The 25,898-nt window shown below is 37.8% G+C and overlaps 1 protein-coding gene and 1 long non-coding RNA gene across 2 annotated transcripts in view; one reads left to right on the top strand and one right to left on the bottom strand.

Moving 5' to 3' along the window:
• Positions 1 to 4,626, bottom strand: part of cdh26.1 (cadherin 26, tandem duplicate 1) — a 39,593-nt gene extending 34,967 nt beyond the window's left edge. The window contains exons 1-3 of the mRNA XM_051659789.1: positions 4,447 to 4,626; positions 1,071 to 1,136; positions 862 to 957 (exon numbers count right to left, since the gene is read on the bottom strand). Of these exons, the coding sequence (XP_051515749.1) occupies positions 862 to 957; positions 1,071 to 1,136; positions 4,447 to 4,482 (198 nt within the window). The 5' untranslated portion in view covers positions 4,483 to 4,626. The remainder of the gene's footprint in view (positions 1 to 861; positions 958 to 1,070; positions 1,137 to 4,446) is intronic.
• An 18,112-nt stretch (positions 4,627 to 22,738) lies between these two features.
• On the top strand, positions 22,739 to 25,470 carry LOC127418966 (uncharacterized). Its single transcript, XR_007893574.1, has 3 exons — positions 22,739 to 22,907; positions 23,370 to 23,731; positions 23,856 to 25,470. It is a non-coding gene; the product is annotated as an uncharacterized LOC127418966 (long non-coding RNA).
• The last annotated feature ends 428 nt before the right edge of the window (positions 25,471 to 25,898 follow it).

The raw sequence follows: 25,898 nt of genomic DNA, 5'->3' as shown, positions 1-25,898 counted from the left end.
AAGTTAAGCCACATTAAAATGGTTCAAATGAAAACTGATGCGCTATTTCTATTTCATGCCTCCTAAATGGCTTTCTTTATTGTTATTTTATGTCAAAAAGTTGCTTTCGCCTTCTTACTTGTGTCTGTTCTGCCGCTATTCAACAAAGAGAAGCGATCATGCTAAAATTACAGCAGGAATGACTAAATAACTCTATCATACGTGCAATTATATCTAATGTAGTCGCCAAAAAGGATTCCACTTCTTAACAGAATGCTATATCTCACTTTTGATAATGAATTTGGATGACTTGTTGACAAAGAGATTTGTACTCCGTAGATCCATCAGGTATGCTCATGGTTATTGTAGGGATATTGGTGATATTGGTTGAGCTGTTGGGTTGGATTGCATTCTCACCACAAGTGAACTGATCCAGAGTTTGTTAGAAATCAGACCTCCTCCTGGTGGTCTCAGACTATTGTTTTGGTGCGGATTCCGTGTGAGACTGGTGCGTTCACATATGCCTCAGCTATCCGAAATAAAGGAGAAAATGCACCAGGTTCCAGAAAAATTCACCAAACTAGCCTGGTGTGAAAACGCCCCAAGATACACATATGTAAACCAACCCATAATGAAGATTAAGCTCATTTAAAATAATCTTAATACATGCAAGTACCTGTACATAATACAGGTAAATACTATTTAAAGTAAACTCATTCGCAGCCCATTTTACATGATCTGACCTATTTTCAAGTTAATGGTATATTCAATGATAAAACATTTAGGGCGGAACATTTGCGAAGTTTAATATCAAAAAAAGTTAAACACATCAGCTCTGACAGTTCACACACCATGTCTCATTCAGTGATAGGGTGAAGTTACCTGTGTTACTTTAGCAGGAAAAGGTCCAGACATGTTCTCTTCAATATCAATGGTAGACAGAACCCATCTTCTCTTTGAACGGATAAGAACAGTATCCTTTGGGGTGAAATAAGAGATATAGTGAGTGATCTCTTATGATTAAGGGATGAATTATCTCACTAATCCAAACACCCAGAACACCTTGTGATGTGTTCTTTCAGATTACGTACCCTCTTTTCTCGGTTGCGAGCAACATGTCTGTTGGAAGCAGTCACCTCAACAAGCTGATGAATCGACTGGATCATATGACCAAAAACATTGGTAAATATTAATGAGTAGACACATACACTCTTAAAGGGATAGTTCACCAAAAATTACATTTCTGTCACTATTTACTCAGCATCATGTTTACCAGGAGATTTTTTTTTTCTTCTTCTTTTTTTTACCATTACCATGATTGTTAGCCTCAGCAAGTCTCAGATTGAATGTTGCTTGAGGCTAAGATTGAGCCTGACATGTCGTTTTGTGTTCCACATAAGAAAGAAAGTCATACAGGTTTGGAAAAACGTAAATGGTGGCAACATTTTTATTCTTGGGTGAACTATTCCTTATCATGAGATTCACAGCATATTATTTTCAGGTTTACTTTACAGTCATTATGTGGCTATAATAGACAAAACCTGAGCATAACTTACTTGGCCATTCAGTGTCCAAATAATAGTTTTTTTTAGGCCTTTTGATACAATTAAGATGTTTGTAATTGTTAAATAGCATGCTTTACACTGGATATTTACATTTTATTAAGAAAGTTTGTGGTTCTTGCCCGTGCAAACCACGTGGCCACAATTTTATGGTGTTAGGGGTGGTTGTTAGTGCTGCTTCTGCGTTTGCTAAGCTTTTCTGAGTGGTTTATTTAGCATGGTGATACAGTATACGGTTGCTAGGCTGTTCTTGATCATTACTAGGTGTTACTTACTGGCTCCAAAAAAGTTCACCCCCTAGTCTCAATGATATTCTGGTCTCTAAATATGCCTTGGATTCCTCCACCAATGTAAGTCAATGTTTTTTTTTTTTTTCATTGTCAAACTTATAATTATTCTTATAATTAATCAAAATTATAAGTCTGTTCACTTAAGTAATAGCACACGTGTCATCAACAAGCAACAGTATTTGAGGTATCATTCACGTGCATTGCACACACAGTGAAGGGCAAGTTATGCGGAAAAGGTTAGGGGGATGTTTAAATCCCAAAACTTGTATGCTTGCCTTAGCAAACACAACTATTAACATCTGCATTTCTTTGTAACACCTTCCAGTAACAAGGATTTAAATTTTTGGCTGAAATACAAATTTTTACATTATTTGTTCAATGTTTGTACAACGTTTGTCTGGCTTGTTTTAAGAATGTAAATAAAGATCAACATGAGTAACGACAACAAATAAACAACAACATCATACCAAAGGTTTTACTAACCTCATTGGAATTATAAAACTGCTTTGGTTAAACTAATTCACACCCAGCATTTAATAGCATTTTATACATGGTTCAAATGTGGCAGCTAAACATTGCACCAAATGGTTAAGATGTTTTCTGTTGTCTTGAAAGTGTCCAAAATTTAAAACTTTATGTACTCTCCAGTTCCCGTGGCACTTTTACTTATTAAACCCATTCGAGGTGACTGCTCAACCTCCTGTGTGATCATGCTGCAAAACCTGCAACTTTTGGCTGGGAAGCTCAGATATATATTAATTCTGCCTCTGCCATCCCATAATTATTAACAAAACAAAAACAATAGAGATGTGCATGTTAACAACATTAAAAGTTAACAAGAACTAACAATGAGCAATACTTTACAGCATTTATCAATACTGGTTAATTTCTACATACATGTACTGTATACTAATACATTTTTTTGGTAACACTTTACAGTAAGGTTCCATTTGTTAAAATTAGTTAACATGAACTAACAGTGAACAATACTTTTAAATCTTGTTCGATTAAACTAAACCTTTGTTAATGTTAATTTTAACACACACTAATACATTTATTTATTTATTTATTTATTTTTATGCATTAACATTAGATAAAGCAATATGAACTAACATGAACAATTGTAAACTAACATTAACAAAGATTAATAAATGCTGTAAAAATATATTGTTCATTATGGTACGTAATGCTATAATATTAACAAATGGAACCTTATTGTAAAGTGTTCTCATTTGTTTAAAATTGTTATGCATTTTAAACTAACATAACCTAACAGTGAAATATAGAACAATTATAAACTAACATCAAGATAAGTAGATTTTGAATATACAAAAATAATCAAGATTTACTGTATACATGCTGATAATAGAGATTATTGTAAATTAAGTTGCTGATATCTAATTAATTAACAAATATTAATACATAAAACCTTATTCTTTCCATTATGGTGTCTGAAACTATGTCCTATTAATCTATTAATTAACTTGTAAATCCTCTGTAACGCTATAAAAAATAACATTTGTTATTTGTAACATGCTGTTTCCCCCAGATAAATTCTATTCTGGTCTGCATCACCTGCTATAGAAGCATTCTAAAAGGTAAGTCATATAAAAAGAACTATTGTTGCTAGTTCACAAAATATAACCCACTTAATGTGAAACACAATATTCGCTCAGTTAAGCGCCTCACTGCTCAAGTAAAACACAAGGATACTATGTCATAAGTAATCACCTAGCAAAACCATTGACATTTGTCTGTCACCAGACATCATTTGTCTTTCATTATCTGTAATCTATTAATCATTGTTCATATAACATGCATATGACCCTTTGAGTCAAGAGCAAGCTTGTTAAGACGCATTGTGCTACATACTAAACTACAACATACTTTACTGTAATTGTGATCACGGCTATTTTATTTCCTGAAAATGTAACGAACATTCTAAGTTTATAACATTTATATGATTTAAAGCGTGAACGACTTTAAATCAGGTATAACATGCAGCATAATGTAGTATTTATTTATGGCTTCTTTTTTATAGATAAGATCTATTAATAGCATTAAGGATTCATTAGATTATCCTCAAGGCAATTGGTTGCAAAATCTAATCCCACTGAATTTGGAAAGTGTTTCTAAATGATCTGAGATGGACAGTTTTTGGTGGTTGTGGATGTACACTGATAATTCAACTGACTGACTGACTGAAAATACATAATTTGTTCTTCTAATTAACAAGTTAATGTTTAAACACTTGATATGAAAAACCATGTACACTCTCTCTTCTTCTTTTCTTTTTTCTTTTTTCCCCCAAAACAGCCAAACAAGGAGTTTAAATATCTTGTTTTTGTAGTATCTTGGCAGAATCATATTTTTAGCTTCATTTATATTCTTACAACACATTAAGATTGTTTTGTTTCTTGAGATTGAAATTAGGTGAAATTTCACAAAGCTCACCTAATTATTAATAACTGTGCCATTTTCCAAAAGGATTTGATTAGATGAAACATTAGATTAACTCAATTAGTCACAATTGTTAAATAAATTGATGTGCAATGTTATGTAAGCATTACATCTAGACAAACGCTATGCTGACTCATTGAAAAAAAGTTACTTACTGCAAGCAGAAACAGGAAAAAGTTGATCTTCGTCATGCTGAAATGTTCCTATCTCTTAAAATGTCACAACTTCACCTGCAGCAATCATTTTAACTGAGACTACAGGCACAGACAGACAGCCAACCCACAATTTTTGTCAACTTTGCATAATTCAGAGGATCTACAAGGTGCGTGTTTGTGTGAGTGTGAGAACATGGAGGCTTTCAATGCAAGGAGTCACATATCAAACACAAAAGCCCTTCAGGGCAATGCTCTAGGAGTGGCTATTATGAGAACATTGATGGAGGTTACATGGTATCCTTCCCTCGCTCTCAGTAATTGTGTCCTCCAACTAAAGCGAAACAACTGGCTTCTCATATTTGTCATCTGCCATAGGAAAATCAAAAGTGTTTTTGGTGGTAAGCCACTTACATTTATGTGCATATCAAATGTTCAAATTCAAATTATGATGAGGCTGATTTGCTTTGATTTATATAAAACAAAAATATGATATACAGTGGCCCCCAAAAAGTATGTGTACCCTTCAGTTAGGCTACTTGTAAAATGTATGGATCTCCTTGCATCAGATACAAAATATAAAAACCAAGTGGCATCTACAAACCATGTTAGAGCTTTTTTTGTTCTTTTTTCTTTTTTTTCTACTTTTACACTAAGAGTCTGATTTGGTACTCATGTAACAGACATGTAAACAAAAAAACAGGGCAATTAGAAATGAAAATGGTTAAAAAAGAGAGAGTTCTTCAAAATATAAAAAATTTTATAAGAAGAGTCGATTGTAAAAATATAAACTTGAATCATAGATTGCATATGTGCACTCTCTCTTGATATATTTACACTCAACTATTCATTTAAAAGACATACAACATTTTGGGGCATGGAGTTTTCACAAGGACTCTTTACAAATAGTTTTTGGACATATATGAGATAATTCATAAAATTAGAATACAAGAGAAGACACAAAAGCAGAAATTGTTTAATATATGTCTAGATGTTTGCCAGTTAACACTGTGTCAGACCAGACATTTTGATTAAATTAAGGATATTATCATGTGTGTTTAATTGTATTTTTTATATATACTTAAATATGTTAGTGCACTTACATTATTTAATATTGTCAAGTCATTTTTATTTGTACAGAGCCTTTCACAACACACATTGTTTCAAAGCAGCTTTACAGAAAATCATGCATTAACAGAAAATTAATCTGTAATATCTATAATATCTTAGAGTCATCATTGTGTAGTTTGATAAAATACGATTGTGAATTGTGTTTAAAAATATGTAATTAAATAATAATTGTATTTAGAAACCCAGTGAGCAAGCTGAAGGCGACTGTGGCAAAGAACACAAAACTCCATAAGATGTTGGTTAATGGAGAAAAATAACCTTGGGAGAAACCAGATTCACTGTGGGTGCCAGTTCCCCTCTGGCTAACATCATGAATATAATGCCAATATTAATTATGTATGGGCCAGTGTTTAAACAAAGATTTTGTATGAACTATAAGATTAATGACTAATGTCTTTGAAGTTCATCCTGGATTAACTGCAGAAGTTCACATAGATGCAATTGTCCTTGTTAGTTGGCTGATGAAGGGTTTTGTTGGCAATTAATTGATAGTCTATGTATTCCATTTAAAGAGTGTAGTCCATTATTAGACCGAGGTAATGCAGGCAGAGATCAGTTAGGTGCATCACAATTCAACCGGCCGGTAATTTTGGTGAGGCCTATCCTAAGTCCAAGGTTCAGGCAATGGCATATGAAGTATCCCATGTGTTATGGTTGGAGTTGCCGTCAGTTCATCCTCTGAAGTCCATCGTAATAGACTGAAAAGATATTTGGCTGGCACCGGCTGCTATTAGTCATCATCACTCAGCGACATTTAGCAGTGAAGTCCAACACAAAGCAGGAATAGAGCTGGATCCAGCCGGTTCTGGTGACCTCAGGATAGGAGTCCCGAGGTTGAGACAGCGAAACATATAGAATACTATTAGCATAGATGCCATTCAATTTATTGGAGAGTTATAGATCATGATCAATGTTTCTGATTTCTGGTTCCGGCAGACCTAACTAAAGCAGCCTAATTTTGAGTTGAAGGATAAATTAGGTGTATGCCTGGCTAAATAGAAGAGTATATAGTCTAGACTTAAACTGAGTGAGTGTGTCTGCATCTCAAACAGTGTTAGGGAGACTATTCCATAGTTTGGGAGCCAAATAAGGAAAGGATCTATCTCCTTTTGTGGATTTTGATATTCTAGGAGCTATTAACAGGCCAGAATTTTGCGATCGTAATAAACATGATGGAATATAGCGTGGTAGAAGGTCACTTAAGTACTGCGGAGCTAGACCATTCAAAGATTTGTACGTAGTTAACAGAATTTTAAAATGAATACGAAATTTACAGGTAGCCAATGTAATGACGATAAAATGGGGCTAATATGATCATATTTCTTGGTTCTCATCAGCACTCTGGCTGCTGCATTTTGAACCAATTGAAGTTTATTTATTGATCTTGCTGGACATCATCCCAGTAATGCATTGCAATAATCTAGTCTTGAGGTCATGAACGCATGAATTAGTTTTTCGCCATCAGCTACAGAGAGCATGTGTCGTAATTTAGAAATATTTCTTAGGTGGAAGAATGTTGTTCTACAAACATTAGTAATTTGAAGGACAGATTTGAATCAAATATAACACCTAAGTTCTTCGCTGTTGAAGAAGAAGAAAGCCTTTATTATTTTCACACATTATACATTTTCATATATACAATGAAATTTCTTTGTTTTCACATATCCTAGCTAAGCTGGGGTCAGAGTGCAGGGTTAGCCATGATACAGTGCCCCTGGAGCAGATAGGGTCAATAACCCAGAGCCTTTAACTGCTGAGCCACCACTGCCCCCCATTGAAGATGATGTAACAGTACATTCATAGAGAGTCAAATTATATTTTAGTGTCTTGATTTTAGAGGTTTCTGGTCCAATAATTAGTACCTCTATTTTGTCGGAATTGAGTAGAAGGAAATTTCTGGCCATCCAATCTTTTATTTCATTGATACACTCTGCTAATTTTGAGAATTGTGAAATCTCATCAGGTTTTGAAGAAATATAAAGTTGGGTGTCGTCAGCATAACAGTGGAAACTTATTCCACGATTCCTGATAATATCTCCCAAGGGAAGCATATTTTCAGGATTGTATGTGTTTTTGTTCATGTCTTTTACTTTAAATTAGTTCCATGCCATGTTTGTTCCTATTTCCTTGTCATGTGATCTTGTCATGTGTTTCCCATGTTCTTGTGTCCTGTCCCAATTGGTTCATTGTTTCATTAAGTTGTTAGCAGTCTTGTTATCTTGTTTAGATTCCTAAGTGTTCATTGGTTATCGTCGTCATGTGTTCTCCCAAGTCCTATAATTTAAGTCTCATGTTTGCCATTATCTCTTGTCAGGTATTGTTAATGTAACATTGTTGGGTTTTTCATGTCATGTCATGTCATGTCATGTCAAGTCTAGTCAAGTTAAGTCAAGTTCATGTTTATGTTTTGTTCACATTTGATTTACGGTTTTTGGATTTCACGTTTGTAATAAACTGCACTTGGGTTCTTCACATCATCTCGTCTTCGTCTGCCTGTCATTGCCAGCCCATAGTTACAGAATACCTGACCACCGCAAAATGAAACCAGCAGTTCAGCTTCTTCGTTTACACCAGGGGAATCGATCCCTGGAAAATTATGTGGAGGACTTCTGCGCTCTAGCCTGCCGGGTGGACTTTAATGAAGTCGCCCTCAAGGGCATTTTCTGGGTGGGATTGAGTGAGCCGGTTTCCTCCTTGATGCCTGGCGGTCACAGTCCCTTCAATCTGGCTCAGTATATCGACCTTGCCCTGCAGATAAGTGGTTCTACGTTCACTGTGGGGGAGGCGGATGCCGAGCCGGAGTCCCACGTCATGGCCACCAACGAACCAGCATTGCAAGCCTCGTCCGTCCCAGAGCCAGCATTGCAAACCTCATCCGTTCCAGAGCCATCTCTCACTGGGCTATTTGAGTTGGAATTGGTTCCCGCCCTTGTGCCCACCCTAAGTTCACCTGATCAGCCGGTTCCACCCAAGCCACCGGCTTGATCATCCCCCTCTGAGATATCCCAGAAATGGAGAACTTTCGAACCTCCGACTCCACCTAGACCCTCCAAGCCCCGGACTCCGCCTTGGCCTATTGATCCCTCGACATCACCTCGGCTCTACGTTCCTTCGGCTCCACCGTGGTCCTTCAGCCTGTCGGCTTTACTGGGGTCCCTCCAGCTCCTCCTTGGTCTGTCAGTCACCTGGCTCCGCCTTGGTCCTCAGCCCCACCGGCTCCGCCTCAGTCTTCTGATCCCCCAGCTCCGCCTTGCTCCTCCGAACCTCCGGCACCACCTTGGTCCTCCCTGCCTCCGGCTCCACCCTGGCCCTTCGAGTCTTTGGCTACTCTCTGGGTATCCAGTTCTCCATGGTTTCGTCCCTCGAGCCTCTCACAGCTCCACCTTCCATGGCTCTGCCCCTCGAGCCTCTCATTGCTCCACCCCCCACAGGCTTTGCCCTGGTCTCATGCTCCATGCCATGTTTTCACCAGACCACACCCCACACCTTGTTTCACCATGTTTCCATGTCCTGCCATGTAACCACATCAAGTTGCCACGCCCCCCCTCTTGAACTTTGTGTTTGTGTTTTGGGCTGTCGGGAGCCACCCCTAGAGGGGGGTTATGTCAGGATTGTATGTGTTTTTGTTCATGTCTTTTACTTTAAATTAGTTCCATGCCATGTTTGTTCCTGTTTCCTTGTCATGTGATCTTGTCATGTGTTTCCCATGTTCTTGTATCTTGTCCCCATTGGTTCATTGTTTCATTAGGTTGTTAGCAGCCTTGTTATCTTGTTTAGAGTCCTAAGTATTAATTGGTTATCGTTGTCATGTGTTTCCCAAGTCTTAGTATTTAAGCCTCATGTTTGCCATTGTCTCTTGTCAGGTATTGTTAATGTAACATTGTTGGGTTTTTCATGTTATGTCAAATCAAGTCAAGTCAAGTCAAGTCAAATCAAGTCAAGTTAAGTCATGTTTATGTTTTGTTCAAATTTGGATTTACGGTTTTTGGATTTCACATTTGTAATAAACTGCACTTGGGTTCTTTACATCATCTCATCTTCGTCTGCCTGTCATTGCCAGCCCATTGTTACACATATACAAGGGAAAAGCAGAGGCCCTAAAACTGATCCCTGTGGCACTCCATACTTTACTTTTGTTTGGTTTGACAATTCCTCATTTACATAGACAAAGTGATAGCGGTCTGCTAAATAGGACCTAAACCATGCTAATGCAACTCCATAAATGCCAACATAATTCTCTAGCCTATTCAAGAGAATGTCATGATCTATTGTGTCAAATGCAGCACTAAGATCAGATGATAAGAGCAAGTCACTTGTAACTCTGATAAGTGCAGTCTCTGTACTGTGGTGGGGCCTAAATCCTGACTGAAATTGTTAATATATACTATTTCTCTGTAGAAATGAACATATTTGGGAGGATACTACCTTTTCTACTATTTTCGACATAAACGGGAGATTTTAAATCAGTCTATAATTAGCTAGTTCTCCAGGATCAAGTTGTGGCTTCTTAATAAGCAGTTTGATAACTGCCATTTTAAAGTTTCTTGGGACATGTCCTAAGGATAGCGAGGAGTTAATAATATTAAGAAGAGGTTCTGAGATTACAGGGAATACCTCTTTTAAGAGCTTGGTTGATATTGGATCTAACATACATGTTGTGGCTTTTGATGTTTTGATAAGTTTTGTTAGCTCTTCATGACCTATGACAGAGAAGGATTGAAGTTGCACGTGAGGAAAATTATGAGACACTGTTTTCTGAGGTACTGTGACAGATGATTGCATAGTTCCAATTTTATTTCTGATTATTTCAATTTTATCAGTAAAGAAATTCATGAAGTCATTACTCTTGTGCTGCGACGGAATATCTGGTTCTGTTGAGGCTTTATTCCTAACCAATTTAGCCACAGTACTGAATAAACACCTAGGATTGTTGTGGTTATTTTCTATGAGTTAGCTAAAATATGCTGACCTGGCAGCTTTTAGTGTCTGTCTGTAGCTACATGCGCTTTCCATGCGCTGCGAAATACCTCTAATTTTGTATTCTTCCACTTGCGCTCCATTTTCCGAGCTGCTCTCTTGAGAGCATGAGTGTGATCATTGTACCATGGTGCAGGGCTTTTTTCTTTAATTTTCTTTAATCGAAGGGGGGTGACACTATCAAGAGTGCTAGAGAAGGCTATATTTATATTTTCTGTTATTTCATCAAATTCTTCTAGGCTTTGGGGTTTACTGAATGTATGAGATAGATCTGAAAGATTATTAGTGAAGCTATATTTAGTGGTCGAAAGAATAGTTCTACCTGAATGATAGTGTGGTGTAGATTGAGTAACATTAGCTGATCGCAGCATACAAGAGATGAGGTAATGATCTGAGATGTCATCGCTCTGCGGCAGAACTTTTATTGTATCAACATCAACTCCATATGACAGAATTAAATCTAGCGTATGATTATGGCGATGAGTTGGTCCTGTTACATTTTGTCTGACTCCAAGAGAGTTGAGAATATCTATAAATGCTAATCCCAATGTGTCATTTTTATTATCTATGTGAATGTTGAATTCACCAACAATTAAATCTGTATCTACAGTAACTAAAAGATCTGATAAAAAAATTAACAAATCAGAATAAGGCCTGGGTGATCTATATACTGTAGAAAGGGTAAAAGACGACTAAGTTTTTTTATTTGTATCTGACGGTGTCACATTAAGCATTATTAGTTCAAAAGACTTAAATGTATGTTTTGGTAACACCAAAAATACGAAATGTAAATTGTAGCAACACCTCCTCCTCGACCCTTCAGACGAGGCTTATGTTTATAGCAATAACCTGGGGGAGTAGATTAATTTAAACTAATATATTCATCCAATTTAAGTCAGTCCGTGGAGTCCATCTCTCTTTAGCAGGTCAGGTCTACACTAAAAACTCTTCCAATTGTCTATAAATCATATTCTGTTCTCCAGACACCACTCAGACATCCAGCCATTCAGTGACACTAATCTACTATAAACCTCGTCACCACGACGAGCAGGGAGGGGGCCAGAGCATATTACAATGTCTGACATCGTTTTTGCAAATTCACACACCTCTTTAACATTATCTCTAGTGATTTCCGACTGGCGAAGCTGGACATCATTAGTGCCGACATGAATAACAATTTTAGAAAATCTATGTTTAGCATTAGCCAGCACTTGTAAATTTCATCTGATGTCAGATGCTCTGGCCCCCAAAATGCATTTAACAATAGTGGCTGGAGTCTCTATTTCCACGTTCCTTACAATAGAATCACCAATTATTAGGGCTCTTTCAAAATGATTCTCAGTGGGTGCTTCACTGAGTGGGGAGAATCAATTGGAAACCCTAACAGGAACGGGAGAGTGGTGTCACTTTGCTGAGCGAGTATGCTGCTGAGACGTCACCCAAACACCCTGCTGTGGGGGCTCTAGAGCCGGAACCAAAGTGAGTGTGTTGCTCTCTGTACTGCCCGCATCCAAAACAGTATCTAGCGGCTTCTCTTTCTCACTGACCTCCACTAGCATTCAGATGCGTGTCTCTAACTCATTAATCTTCTCTGCCAGCCTAACTAATTCCTTACATTTTTCACATGTGAATCACTCACTGCTGACGGAAGAAGCTATTGTAAACATGTGACATGCAATGCAGGAAGATATAACATGAGCGGATGCCATGACTTACCGCAATTGATTGTTGTTGTTGTTGTTTCTTGTTCCTGAGCAGTGAGGGTTTGAGATTGATGTGAATCCTTCACGCAATTGTTTGTTGTTATGGTTGTTCTTGATAAGCGGTGCTTTGAGATCGATGTAATAATCCATATAACACAGAGGAGAAAAACGGGTGCGCGCTATAAAATGCATGCAGTTTAATCGCGATAAAAATAGAAAGCGGATGCACGTAGTTGAATCGCGATAAAAGAATAATGCAGGGGAAAACCATATGTGTGCTGAAAAAAGCTCAAAACAGATAGATAAGCGATGCTAAAAAAAAGCTAACAGGCTACAAACACAGACTTGAGCTAGGCACTAGCAGCAACAGGTAAAATACCTGTTGAAAATATTGCTATTTTAGATCCCCTGGCCTAACCCAACCCTATCCCTAAACCTAACCAATTATTAACAATATGAAACATGTAACAGATGGGTATATTTAGTCACAATAATTAGAATTGCATTACACTATTAACAATATAAAAGACCTAACAAGCAGATAAAAGTACAGTTACATTATAGCATTATATATTTAAGAGAGAGAGAGAGAAACTTAAAGCAAATTATTACACGGCTTTTGAAATACTCAGTTCTGATAGGTCCATGGTGCCATCTAGTAACAATAATAAAAATTATTTAAAATAATAATAGTAAAATTATTTAAACTCAAATCAGTGCTTCAATGCGAGTAGTCTTGTAACAGGCTGAATACTGAGGAGTCAGACGGTCATTTTCACAGAATAAATACCAACAGAACTCCGACACAAACCGGAGTAGAATTTTAGCTGTTCAGCAATCTCTTTCTTGTCAAATAATTACATAATTTCATTGCAAATCAATATTTTATGTTTATGTATTTGTTTATTTGGTTAGTAGCCATGTAATAAGCTGGATAATATACAGTCAGTCAGTTGTTATTGCAAAATAAAGCCCAACAGGGTCATCAGGACGACCAAAGTGGAGGGATCTTGTATCATCCTGAAGTGGTTTATTTTGTGATAACAACCAATAGACACATTATCCCTTACTGTACATTATCCTTTACTTAAAGGCCTCGTTTGTTTACATTTGAATTTTCTAACAGTTGGAGTTTGAATTCATGAACATTCCATTGGCCTGTTTGAATATTCCATCAATGTAAGTCTATCCACAGTTTTCCTGAGCAACCACTGGCCGGTGCCATGATAATTCTAATTGCCAGTTTTGTATTTCTGGTCTCAAGACGGCAATTAAAAACTGCCAAAACAAGTGATCCAGAGGAGAACAACAACCATTTAAGTGTTACTTGAATGGGCTCAACTTGTGCAGTTGTTGGCTGTCATAACTCCGAATAATTAATGTTATCAACGTAACTAACCTTGGACCATCTCTTCATGTCATCTACACACTCAGGTGAGGCACTGTCTATAGAAAAACATAAAGTTTTTATAGTCATCTGTACTCTGTGAAGTATCGGCATGTTTTTTGACAATTTTTACAAATGTAATACCTTAAACATCACATTACCCGCTAAGAATATAAGCCGATACAAGTGAAAACACTGGACACTGGAAATTGAAAAGATTCGAATCAAGGAACACTTCCATGTTCAGGAAAAAGGTGGATAACTGTGTCCCAAACAACACACTATACACTTACAAAATGTACTATGCACTCAGCCATGTAGTGTATGAATTTTCAAAGTATAGTATCATCCCAAATGGAGCATTTAACGTTTTTTTACTACAAGGAAGCGTTTGGCATTTAACATCTGACAGAAGTGACATTTCAAACCAAAGCGTTGTGTTGCTGCTAGCTTTAGCACACTATCCACCCTCAATTTAACACTTATAACTCAATAATATACATATTCACACAGCATGGTATGATGGTAAAGCATTTAACTCACTTTTGTAAGGTGCTGTCTTCACAGAAGTTTCACTAGTTGTCATATTCTCCATTATTTACACCGATATATCACCATCGCTGTCGGTAACTCCACCCCTTCTGCTATGTACGGCAAGTGCACGAAGTGTACAACATTCCACGATCCGTTTTGATGGTTGAAAAAGTGCATCATCCGGGTACTCGTAGTACACTTCTTTTTGTTGCATTTTCAGTGTAAACATACTACTCGTACTACTAACACTTCAAAATTACTTAAAATAGAGCAGAAGTGTGCGGATTGGGATGCACCTTTTGCAAAGTCTTTCTAGCAAGTCAGTCCACTGTCGGCCATCTTTGGAACGCTCTCGGGAGGCTATTTCTAGTCATGCCAGTGCAGCTCCTATCTACTTGAATGGGGAAAGACCGAAATCTCAAAAGCGGTTGGTTAAGACTACGATCAAAGTACATTTCAAATCAGCAATAAATTTGACAATACTGGAATCATTAATTGTGATTCTTTACCTCATATTACGCTAAAAAACGCTGTTTTCCCGGCTTGTATAGCTGATGCGCATGTGCGTTCTAGAGTTGATTAACAGGTGATGTCTGTATCTAAAAGGTGATTGGCTCTTTTACCTGTAAAGGAGGGATTTCCTTTCTACATCATGTGGGGCAGTGGTGGTTCAGTGGTTAAGGCTCTGGGTTACTGATCAGAAGGTCAGGGGTTCAAGCCCCAGCACCACCAAGATGCCACTGTTGGGCCCCTGAGCAAGGCCCTTGACCCTATCCACTCCAGGGGCACTGTAACATGGCTGACCCTGCACTCTGACCCCAGCTTAGCTGGGATATGTGAAAAAAAAAAGAATTTCACTGTGTATGTGCAAATGTATAACATATGATAAATAAATACAATTATTAATTATTATAATTATAACATCCATTGACTGTTGGGCAATCAGAGCTCCTTGGCTGAGTGTTCCAATTTCTCCCATTCATTTTAATAGAAATGGCCCATCTCTGCTAATTAATCTCTGGTCTATGGGATTTTTCAGAAATTGTGATTGTCCAATCCATTAGAAAAGTCATAGCACACTGTTGCAGAACAGTCTGAAGGTCTGTACCATGTTTGGTGGCTGTATCTTGAAACTCTAGGAGGAGTTATTGTTAGAAATGTTGATCTCGTTTTAGTGATTTTGAAAAAACAAAACTGGGATTTTGTCATTTGATATATTAACACTAAAACTCTTAAGTCTATAGATTTTTAAGAAGAACAAAAATAAGTTAATGGAACATAGATACAGTATTTGAGTTATGCATCCAGAACTTGACATTTCAAGTAATGTTTCAGTAAGATAACTTGACTTTTCCAGTAATGACAACATTAGGGTTTACAGTGTACCTTGACTCCAGTGGTCTAAAGACAAAAAGTTAAGTCAGGAATCTTGGTGTCATTTTGGAGTCAGACCTTAGTTTCAGTAGTCATGTCAAAGCAATAACTAAATCAGCCTACTATCATCTAAAAAAATATAGGGAGAATTAGATGTTTCGTATCCAGTCAAGACTTACAGAAACTTGTTCACACTTTCATTACCAGCAAGGTGGAATACTGATTTCTGTTGCTTAAGTTTTATTCTAATTTTTATTTTTTGTTTTTAAGTGATTTTAAATTGTTTTTGTTTATCTTTTATTTTCTTTCTTGTATAATTTTCTTTTTGTATTCCTTTTTCTTTCCTTATTTATTCATCTAGATATCTGTCAGAAACATCTGAACAAGAAAGGTGGGGGGGGGGGGTATCATGCCTCTCCATAGCAGCGCCCCTCTCCAGCAAATCTATGTTGTGGTGAACATGGTGATTATGGCGGTAGAAAGCTTATTCTGGTTGGATACCTACAGTACTGTAAGTAAACTTGCCTTGCCTTGCCTCATGTGATGCATACTTGTAATACGTACACAACCAAAGTTCACTTAATACAGGTGCTCAAAGAAAATAACCATGAGCATTCCACCCAAAATGTTTAAGGTGAAGTTAAAATTCAAGTAGATTTGGGAGCAGCAGTGTTCAGTGATGTATGTAGTCACAGAACCAAACACCCTCCCCTCAATTAAATCCATCTGAGATGCATGTTAATTCCAGTGTAAATGTCGATCTATCTCCGCTGACCATGGATACATGTAGAGTGTTGGACTGCTCAACAATACTTGTCAAGTCAAGTTCTTTAATGTCATGTACAGTGCACTAAGAAACAGGTTCAAATTCTTACTTTGTGCTTCCCCCAGACACTGAAGCTGTATAGCATACATGACCTTTCTTCTGTATATGCACTGGCAAAATTTACCCTAACCATATGTTAACTTAGCAGCATCTTTCCACACCAAGATGAATGTCAATTCAACTGCTTAGCAAACTGTCACTCCCTGGGTGTGATGAAGACACTTAATCTTTCCCCTCCCTTGAAGATACTTTTCATACCCTAACAGGCTTGGCTTAGGTGATTGCTATCAGTCCAACATGATCTCATTAGTAATTGTAAATATTCACATGTGCCATTTGGTTTTAGGACATGGTATTCATGTATTGACAGCATCAACCTAAAATGCAAAACCTTTAAAAAACGTTAGAGACATTATGTACAAATGTTTACGAATCCTTTGGGATTAGATAATAAAAATATACGATATTTTAGTATTTTAGTCATTTTGGTATTTTTCCATATTTTAATTCTATTGTCTGATTAAGGGGAGATGGGATAAGATGTACCCCCAATTTTCCTCTTGACCATAGGTGCCACTAAATTTTATTTCAACACATTAATAAAATGGTTATGCTCTTATTAATCTTGATTTTTAAGCTGAACATCAACATTTGTAATATTTATTCCATCTGTACAGTTTTGTGTATCAGCTTTTTTGTCATTGTTTAATAGTGACCTGTGATTTTATTTTACATTGGATATTAAAATGTTTTATGCCTATTAATGGGGGATTTGAGGACACAAGAACACATTTAGATGTGTAGTGAAAAAAACAATTGTTATTTTTGTTTTTTTTCGAAGTGAAAAGTTAAAGTTAGATGCTTGAGTGGAATCATTCAATCTGAATTCATAGTTTATTGCTATTATGAAATCATTTCAATTAAAAATATAGACATATTGTAGTTCATTGGATGGTAAAGTGTAATTGATTATTATTATTATTATTATTATTATTATTTATTTATTTAGTATTTTACATTTATGACACACTTTATAAAAATAGAAAAAACTATATCAGATGTATTTCATATATTCTGCAAAAATCTAATGACTGCTGGGATATGTTTGCCCCAGGGGGCTTCTTGCCCCAGGTAGGAGGTCATCTTACCCCAGTAATGGAGCAAGATGGCCCCTTTTCATTATTTTTACAACTAAATAAGCAAATGTTTCCATTTATTTCCTCTGATAATATTTTGAATGATGCATCATGATCCTGTACATGCTAAACTCATCTCTACATATGTTACAATTTAGCTTTAAATGCATACTGTACTGTTTTTAAGGGGAGGTATCTTCCCCTATTATGAATGCTTTATGAGTCTTTTGTTGACACTGTGAGATTGTGCATGTAGCCAAGTATTTTAGGTCCAATGCCAGCATAAAAAAGCTCCATCAGTTACCCAGTAGCAGAGATGGAGTCAAGTCTCAAATGGTCATGAAACCCTATTTCAGCACAGTTCAGATCTCACTAGTCTTTTTATAAATGCAGAAAAATGTGTGTGTGACAGCAGCGGAGTGGAGGGAAGTAAAATCAAAATCAAAATCAAATCCCTTTATTGTCACTCAACCATATACACAAGTGTAACAGTGGGTGAAAGTCTTGGGTACAGTTCCAAGCAACATAGCAGTATGATAATTACAATAAACTTCTGATTTACACATAATATAATATATAAAGATTTTTTTTTTTGTCACATATTATACACTTTTTGAACATATACAGTGAAATTCTTTTTCTGCATATCCCAGCCAAGCTGGGGTCAGAGCCATGATATGGCACCCCTAGAGCAGATAGGGTTAAGGGCCTTGCTCAAGGGTCCAACAGTGGCATCATGGCAGTGCTGGGGCTTGAACCCTTGACCTTCTAGCCAGTAACCCAGAGCCTTAACTGCTGAGACACCACTGCCCCCTGCTTGTTACACAACACAATATACAAGTGACTGAAGAGAAGGGTGAGTTGTTCCAAATGTTCCTGTTTTGATGTGCTGGCAACTAAAATGTCATCTAAGTAGATAAACAGGAATAGCAGGTCACGCAGCACAGTGTTCATTAACTGCTGGAAATAGCTTTGAGGGCAGACACCTCAGCTTTTGCTGTTGGTGTGGTTTTTTAACAGTTTGTTGATGATATTTGGCAGCCATTCACATTTTTTAACCTACAACTTCGCCCCAGTGAGCGGAACAGCACTTTCGACCACAAACTCCTTGCCATTTACCTGGCAGTCCAGCATTTAAGTTTTCTCCTGGAAGCTTGCCCATTTATTGTGTTTATGGACCACAAACCATTGACCTTTGCAATGGTTAAAACATCTGAGCCATGCTCGGCTCGGCAGAAGCGCCACTTAGTTTTCATTTCATAGTTCACTACAGACATCCAGCATGTGGCAGGTAAAAACAATCCTGTAGCTGACTGCCTCTCCCCTGCACTTTCCAGTGCAGTCCACCTTGGCATCAATTACACCCTCATGGCTGCAGATCAAGCCTCTGATGTTGACATCCAAGCTCTTAAAAAAGCAGAGACAGGCCTCCAGCTGGCAGATGTCCCTTTCACTGATTCTGGCATTAATCTGCTTTGCGACATGTCCACAAGTCTGCCCGGTGGTACCCAAGAGCTGGAGAAGGCGGGTGTTTGATGCCATTTACGGGCTGTCGCACCCGAGTAGGAAATCCCCCCAAAGCCTGGTGACTGCTAAGTTTGTCTGGCAAGGTTTAAAGGTTTTTTGCTCAAACCCTCCGGGTCCCGGGCAATTTTGTCTCCACCTCTACAGTTCTTTGGTCTGCCACCAAACAGGGCCGCTCTTTCTTCGATAATTCCAAGGAATTCCGACCGATTCCAACCTCACAGCATGGGCTGCCTCAGACTCATTTCCCACCTGATCTGCTAACAGCATAATATGTTTTTGTCCGCCAGGATGATCACCAAGGCCCCCTTCAGCCACCGTCTTGGTGGCTCCGGTTCCAAACATACATACTCAGAGAGAATGATCATGATTCTCTTAGCGAGTCCCAAAACAGCATTTTCAGAGCCAGTGACAGGGCTTTAATGGAAATCAGCAAAGAACCAAAACAAAACCGAAACAAACGAAGCAAAACAAAACTCAAGAAAACAGCAGTGTCAGGAATTCAGCCCTGCAGCCTTAATGCCGTGCACTAGCTTTGTTGTGTTAAATATTAAAGTGTGTGCAGCTTTTTTCACTTCAAAATGCAACAGCAGCATATACATTTGATGTGGACATTTTTCACGGAAGCGGCAGCCATCATGTAAAGCGTGTCAGCTGGGTATTTCATGCACAACAAAAAAACATCCAGCGAGCGGCAGTTCTGTGGGCGAATGACAGAGGTCAGAGGAGAATGGTCAGACTGGTCCAAGCTGACAGGAAGGTGACAGTAACACAAATAAACACGCATTACAACAGTGCTAGGCAGAAAAGCATTTCCGAATGTACAACATGTCAAACATTGAGGAGGATGAGCTACAGCAGCATACGATCCCTCCGGGTACCACTACTATCAGCTAAGAACAGGAAACTTAGGCTGCAGTGGGCATAGACTCACCAAAACTGGACAGTACATGATTAGAAAAACATCGCCTGGTCTGACAAATCTGCATTTCTGCTGAGGTACACAAATGGTAGGCCCACTGCAGCCTCAGTTTTCTGTTCTTGGCTGACAGAAGTGGAACCCAGCGTGGTCTTCTGCTGTTGTAGCCCATCTGCCTCAAGGTTCGACATGTGCATTCTGAGATGCTATTCTGCTCACTACAATTGTACAGAGGGGTTATCTGAGTTACCGTAGCATTTCTGTCAGCTCGAACCAGTCTGGCCATTCTCTGTTGACCTCTGTCATCAACAAGGCATTTTCATCCACAGAACTGCTGCTCATTTGGCTCTATCCTTTCAGTTGCATCAGAAAAATACTATCCAAGACAGAGATCAAAGTGCAAAGAATATACTAATATCTCCTTAAGATGAATCCCTTATGTTGTATTTTTCCTCTTTTTTAAGTCGCTTTGGATAAAATTGTCTGCCAAATGAATACATGTAAATGTAAATGCAGACTGATGCATTCTATAGTGCAGATTATTTCACCACAAATGTTGGAGCTTCAGCCATGAATACAACCGTGAACAGGGTTGGGAGGGTTACTTTTTAAATGTATTCCACTACAGATTACAGAATACATGCTGTAAAATGTAATTTGTAATATATTTTGTTCGATTACTTAAGGTCAGTAACGTATTCTAAATACTTTGGATTACTTCTTCAGCACTGGGAGATTTTTTCACTTGTTTTGACTATAAAAACTCTGCCAGTACAGTAAGACAAAATACACATGTTAAAAATACATTTTCTGAAAAACCTAAATATCTTATGCAGTGTTGTTTCTAAAACAAGATCAATCAAATTGATCTTGTTTTAAGGATTTTTAGATATTTTTACAGGAAAACAATAAAAATATTATTATCAAGAATACGATTTTTGCCCTAATATCAAATGTCTTACTAGAAAAAAAGAAATTATGATCCAATGTGAATATTCTTTATAAACAAATATGATCGTGTCTGGTAAAGTGCATGTAAAATAGCTAGAAATAGCATTTTTGCTTAGCGTAAAGCTGACAATTTACACAAGGTTTATTTCTATTTCTTCTGCTCCAAACTTACTTCAAACTTACTTTGTCTGCTCGTATGAATGTAACACATCATAAGAAAGTGTTTCACCGCTGTTCAAATGCACTTTGGATCGCATCATTTATATGTATAAATGTTTTTCATCTGAAAGGACTAAATATTAAATGAAACAAATGACAATAAAATGCAAAGTAATCTTTTCAGTAATCAAAATACTTTTTTAATGTAACTGTATTCTAATTACCAATGATTTAAATTGTAACTGTAGTGGAATACAGTTACTTATATTTTGTATTTTAAATGCGTAATCCCGTTACATTTATTCAGTTACTCCCCAACCCTGACCGTGAATACACACACAGACTGGAGGAAGGCAGCAGCCAGCGAAGAGTAATACGAACCTCGCAAGAACAACCGCTTTACAGCGGAAGCGTCCAATACCAGAAACAGTGACATGAACAGACACTGACATTTGACTGGGTCTAATATGAGGAGGAAGACTGACTGATGTTCTGTATGTTCGAATGAATCCCAACTATGCTTACAAGTAAGTTACTGTCTCGTGAATATTAGTTGTGTGGTCTAGCTGATTGACTAGGCCAACCTATATTTTCAACTTGGAAAATATGTTGCTAAATGACAACTGATATCAGATGTAATCAGTCAGTCACTGTAATGAACTTGATTAATCTTATTGAAACTGAGGCAGCGAGGTACATTGCCTGCGGTTACATGTTGCTTAGCTTGGAGCACAGTGCACCTATATATGCTTGGTTGATTCATCTTTCTGCACTGTAGTCTTAATGTGAACTAGAAATGATGATTTGACTACCGTACATAACATAATGTAACTACCCAGTAGATTATATTTCTGATGCAGAGAATTTATTGCATTGGTATACTATTAGGTTAAGCATCTGTCATAATTTTAGAAAACAAACATGCTCAAGTAACATGTCAAAGTTTCTGTTTAACTATTACTGAATTTAAAGCAACTGGTTATAAAACATGAATACATTTTCTACAACTAGATATTATTTGCCTTTTCATATTGTGTTTGTAAGAATGTGACTAGTATTCCACTATTACAGTTCATCTTCCTTAATCAAGGGGTAAAATATCTTGAGACATGATTCACTGCTATCCCATGGCACCAGCAAACTACCACGGGCACTGCATTGCTGCCTAGAGGGAAAACAACATAATGCACCCATGCCAGCTGTAGTTCAAGGAGTGTGAAGAATGGAGCAGACTATGTTTGAAAAAATGAAGAACATGATGCACACAATCTACTACATTGCAAAGGAGGAACTACCTTTTACTGAATTCCCTTCTCTTCATGGGCTCATCCAGAGGATAGGTAGAAAACTCCCAGACTGCAGACAAAGCTTGTGCTCTGTATGTATGTCTCATCACAGTCAGCCAAAGGCAACACTGAATCCAAACCATACTTAAGCAGGATGTGTACAGTATGTTTTCTGCAGCTTCATTTGCAACATATATGACATAGAGAGGGAAAAACTAATGGGGATTTGAGGAAGGCCAAGTTCTTCTCTATTATGATTGATGGGGTGACTGATGCAGGGAGAACAAGAGCCAGTAAATGCCAGCCTGTCCGTTCAGTGTTTGAAACAAGAAACTGAAGCTGGAATTCTGGTTGCCATTTATACAGGTAATGTTGAATGGGTGTAGATTACTATAAATGTATACCTAGTTGTGGCAGCGGGGGCGTGGTCAAGCATCTCTCCGGAGAGAGAGAAAGCGGTAAGGGCGCTTACACCTGAGCTAAATTATGTCTAACACCTGTCTCTAATTTCAGTGAGCACGGGGAGAGCGGCATAAAGAGGGCCACGCAGCACTCAGGTGAGAGAGGGAACCTGGGCACTAGAGACCTGATTGTGAAGCCAAGAGCTTATTATTGTAAAGCTGAGAGTTTATTTTTCTGAAGTTGTTGTTTATGTTTAGACTGAGTTATTGAACACAGTGAGAGCCCTGAAAGAGTGCATTTGCTGCAGTGGGGAGAATAAAACGCTTACCTGAATCAGAAAATCTGCTTCTCGCCTCCTCCTTTAACTGAGAAGTGTTACACTAGTATTCTAGAGAAAATATAACAACATTGTAATTCATAAAAGTAAGGCTGATTCAATGCGGCTATACTTAGCTTGTGCTTACAATGCACTTTCTCTGGCAGCATGTCATTTTAACTTAATTGCCTCTGTCGCCAGGTTGCATCCTCTTATTCACTCACTTTTTTTTATTAGAACAAAATATCTGTTCCATGTATATGATCCACAACATCTCTATTTTGTGTGTTTTCTTACAAAGCATTTGAAGAAGCTGATATTTTTGACTGGAAGGACAGGCTGGTGGGATTTGGCAGCAATCGAGCAGCTGTTAATGTGGGGTGCAGGAATGGTGTGTCAGCCCAACATTTAAAGGACATACCTCACCTCATAACAATTCACTGTGTAGCTCATAGCTTGTAGCTGGGTGTGATGAAAGCTATTAAAGATCACAACATGGCCCAGCTTCAGACCACCTTGAGGCAGATGTATGAGCAATACCACTTCTCCCCCAAGGCCCTCAGAGAGCTCCTCTTCATCGCTGAGGCCCTGGTGGAGAAGGTACTTAAGCCATCTAATCTGCACGGAGCCCGATGGCTGCCATATGTGCATCGTGCAATGAAGGTGAATGATAAATTATATAAATCCTTTTCAGAAGCCCCTGTCAGATTTTAATGGATATTGACATTGACAAATAAATCTAAATATTCAGTTTTTTATTTTTTTATTATTATTTTTTTTGCAACAGTTACCCTGTATTTCTGGCCCATTTTGAAGACATGGCGTGCATGGAAAGGAAACCTAAGCCATTACCGACAGTTGTGGGATGGGCAAAGCAACTTACAAACTACTTGCGCAACATCAGCAATGTCTTGTTCCCACACTTCATGTGTGGCACACTGGACCACCTCACAGTACTAAGCAAGGAGTTCCAGAAAGACACAACCAGCATCAGTCAAGGTACTGAAAGCATTGAAAAATGCTTCTGGAACACAACTGCCCTCAAAACAGACATGGACTTACAAATGAGCCATGTACATGAGGCACTGAGGGAAAATGGTGTGTAAATAGGAGTGAAGTTTCCTGGTACATCACCACCATCCATGGAGGAAGTGAGGGCAAAAGTGATAGGTAAGAAATGAGGTATTAGGTAGATTATGTACATTGACCTTGTAACTTAAAGCAGTCAGTGAATTGGTTTAGTCCAAACAGATGCCATCATCTTACATTTAGAGGAGAGGATGAAGGACCTAGAGAGAGGCAGTCCGGTCAACAGATTTAGGGCCTAGCTCAGCTGCAGTGACTGCTGTTGTTATCAGTAGAGGGCCCAGCACTTTGATGCCAGAATGCCAGTGGAGAGGTGGTGGATCAGCAGACAAAGGCGACATCGACCAGGGTTTAACCACTTGGATACAGAGCTGGATAAATTGCAGGGCTGAATGTAACATACACACACACACACACACACACACACACACACACATTGGTGCGGCTATCCTTATGAGGACTCTCCATTGACGTAATGATTTTTATACTTTACAAACTATAGATTCTATCCCCTAACCTTAACCCTAAACCCTAAACCTCACAAAAAACCTTCTGCATTTTTACATTTTCAAAAAAACATAGTTAAAAAAACCACAGAAAGCTCACACCTACCTCCCAGCAGACAGGACTTCACAAGTTCGTTGAGCCCAAACCTGTATACATCTTTGAGCTCGATGTCGCCCCAGTTCGTACAGCTCGCCAGCGCACAGAACAGCTCTGTGTATTCCTCTATTCATCACAAACATCAGTGAATCACATGAATGAAAATGTCGCAATTTAAGTGAAAATGTAAAATTGTATTAACATAACCACCTCTTCAGGGTGATTTGACATGTTCAATACCAGTGTATCTAAGAGTTGAAATATTATGTAATTTCCAATTAAAATGAACTGCCATAGGAGTCTTTTGATCATTTGTATGTATACTAATTCAGTGTTCCGCAATCCTTGTTTTTAGAGCACGTTGTGTTTTTCCAATATAGGCTAATACACGAGGACATTTAATCATGGAAACAACGTTCTTTGTAGTACAATTGATGACACCCTTGATTTTGAATTCTTTACCCAAATGGGGATGGGAAAAAACATAAATTTTAACGGTACTAACGAAGTAAACAAGACACACCTGGGAACAATCATTGTGAACACAGAACAGAAACAACAAGAAGAGTGCTACACAAGAATTTCAAAATAAAAGACATAACAAAACCAAAGTCCAAGGTCAAACACTACATAATGTTACAATATGTACATATGTATTTCTTTGTTTGTGCTCTTGCCAGATATCTTGGTTTAAGTCTACCATAGGGTAATGGGTTGGGGGACAGTATTTTGGTGGCTTTGTGATGATACTGTTATGTTTGTATCCTTTGTATTCCACCAAATAAAAAATAAAAACAATTGTTCACAAAATAAAGTAAACAAATGGTTACAGTGTTAAAAAACAGGTTCTATACACACTACAGACAGGTATCCAGAACAGACTTATGGGATTTAACATGTCTGTGTGATGTCCTGGTGGCCTGACTGCAGCAAAACCATTTAAAAACATAAAAGTTAAAGCAATAAATCTATTTCCTCAAAACATTCTCTTTTCTTTTTATTGACAATTTAATTGAACTATGAAGGAACATTCACAGTCTTGACTGTCTCTAAGAGGAAATGCCATTTAGTTTTTGCATAATTTCAATCAAATTATACCACAACATTTTTGAGTTCTTGATTGTGATTGGCTGACACACAA

The sequence above is a fragment of the Myxocyprinus asiaticus genome, chromosome 28, assembly GCF_019703515.2.
Source record: "Myxocyprinus asiaticus isolate MX2 ecotype Aquarium Trade chromosome 28, UBuf_Myxa_2, whole genome shotgun sequence".
NCBI classification, from domain to species: Eukaryota; Metazoa; Chordata; class Actinopteri; order Cypriniformes; family Catostomidae; genus Myxocyprinus; species Myxocyprinus asiaticus.
Note: the sequence above shows the minus strand (reverse complement) of the source record. Positions and strands in the feature narration are given on the sequence as shown.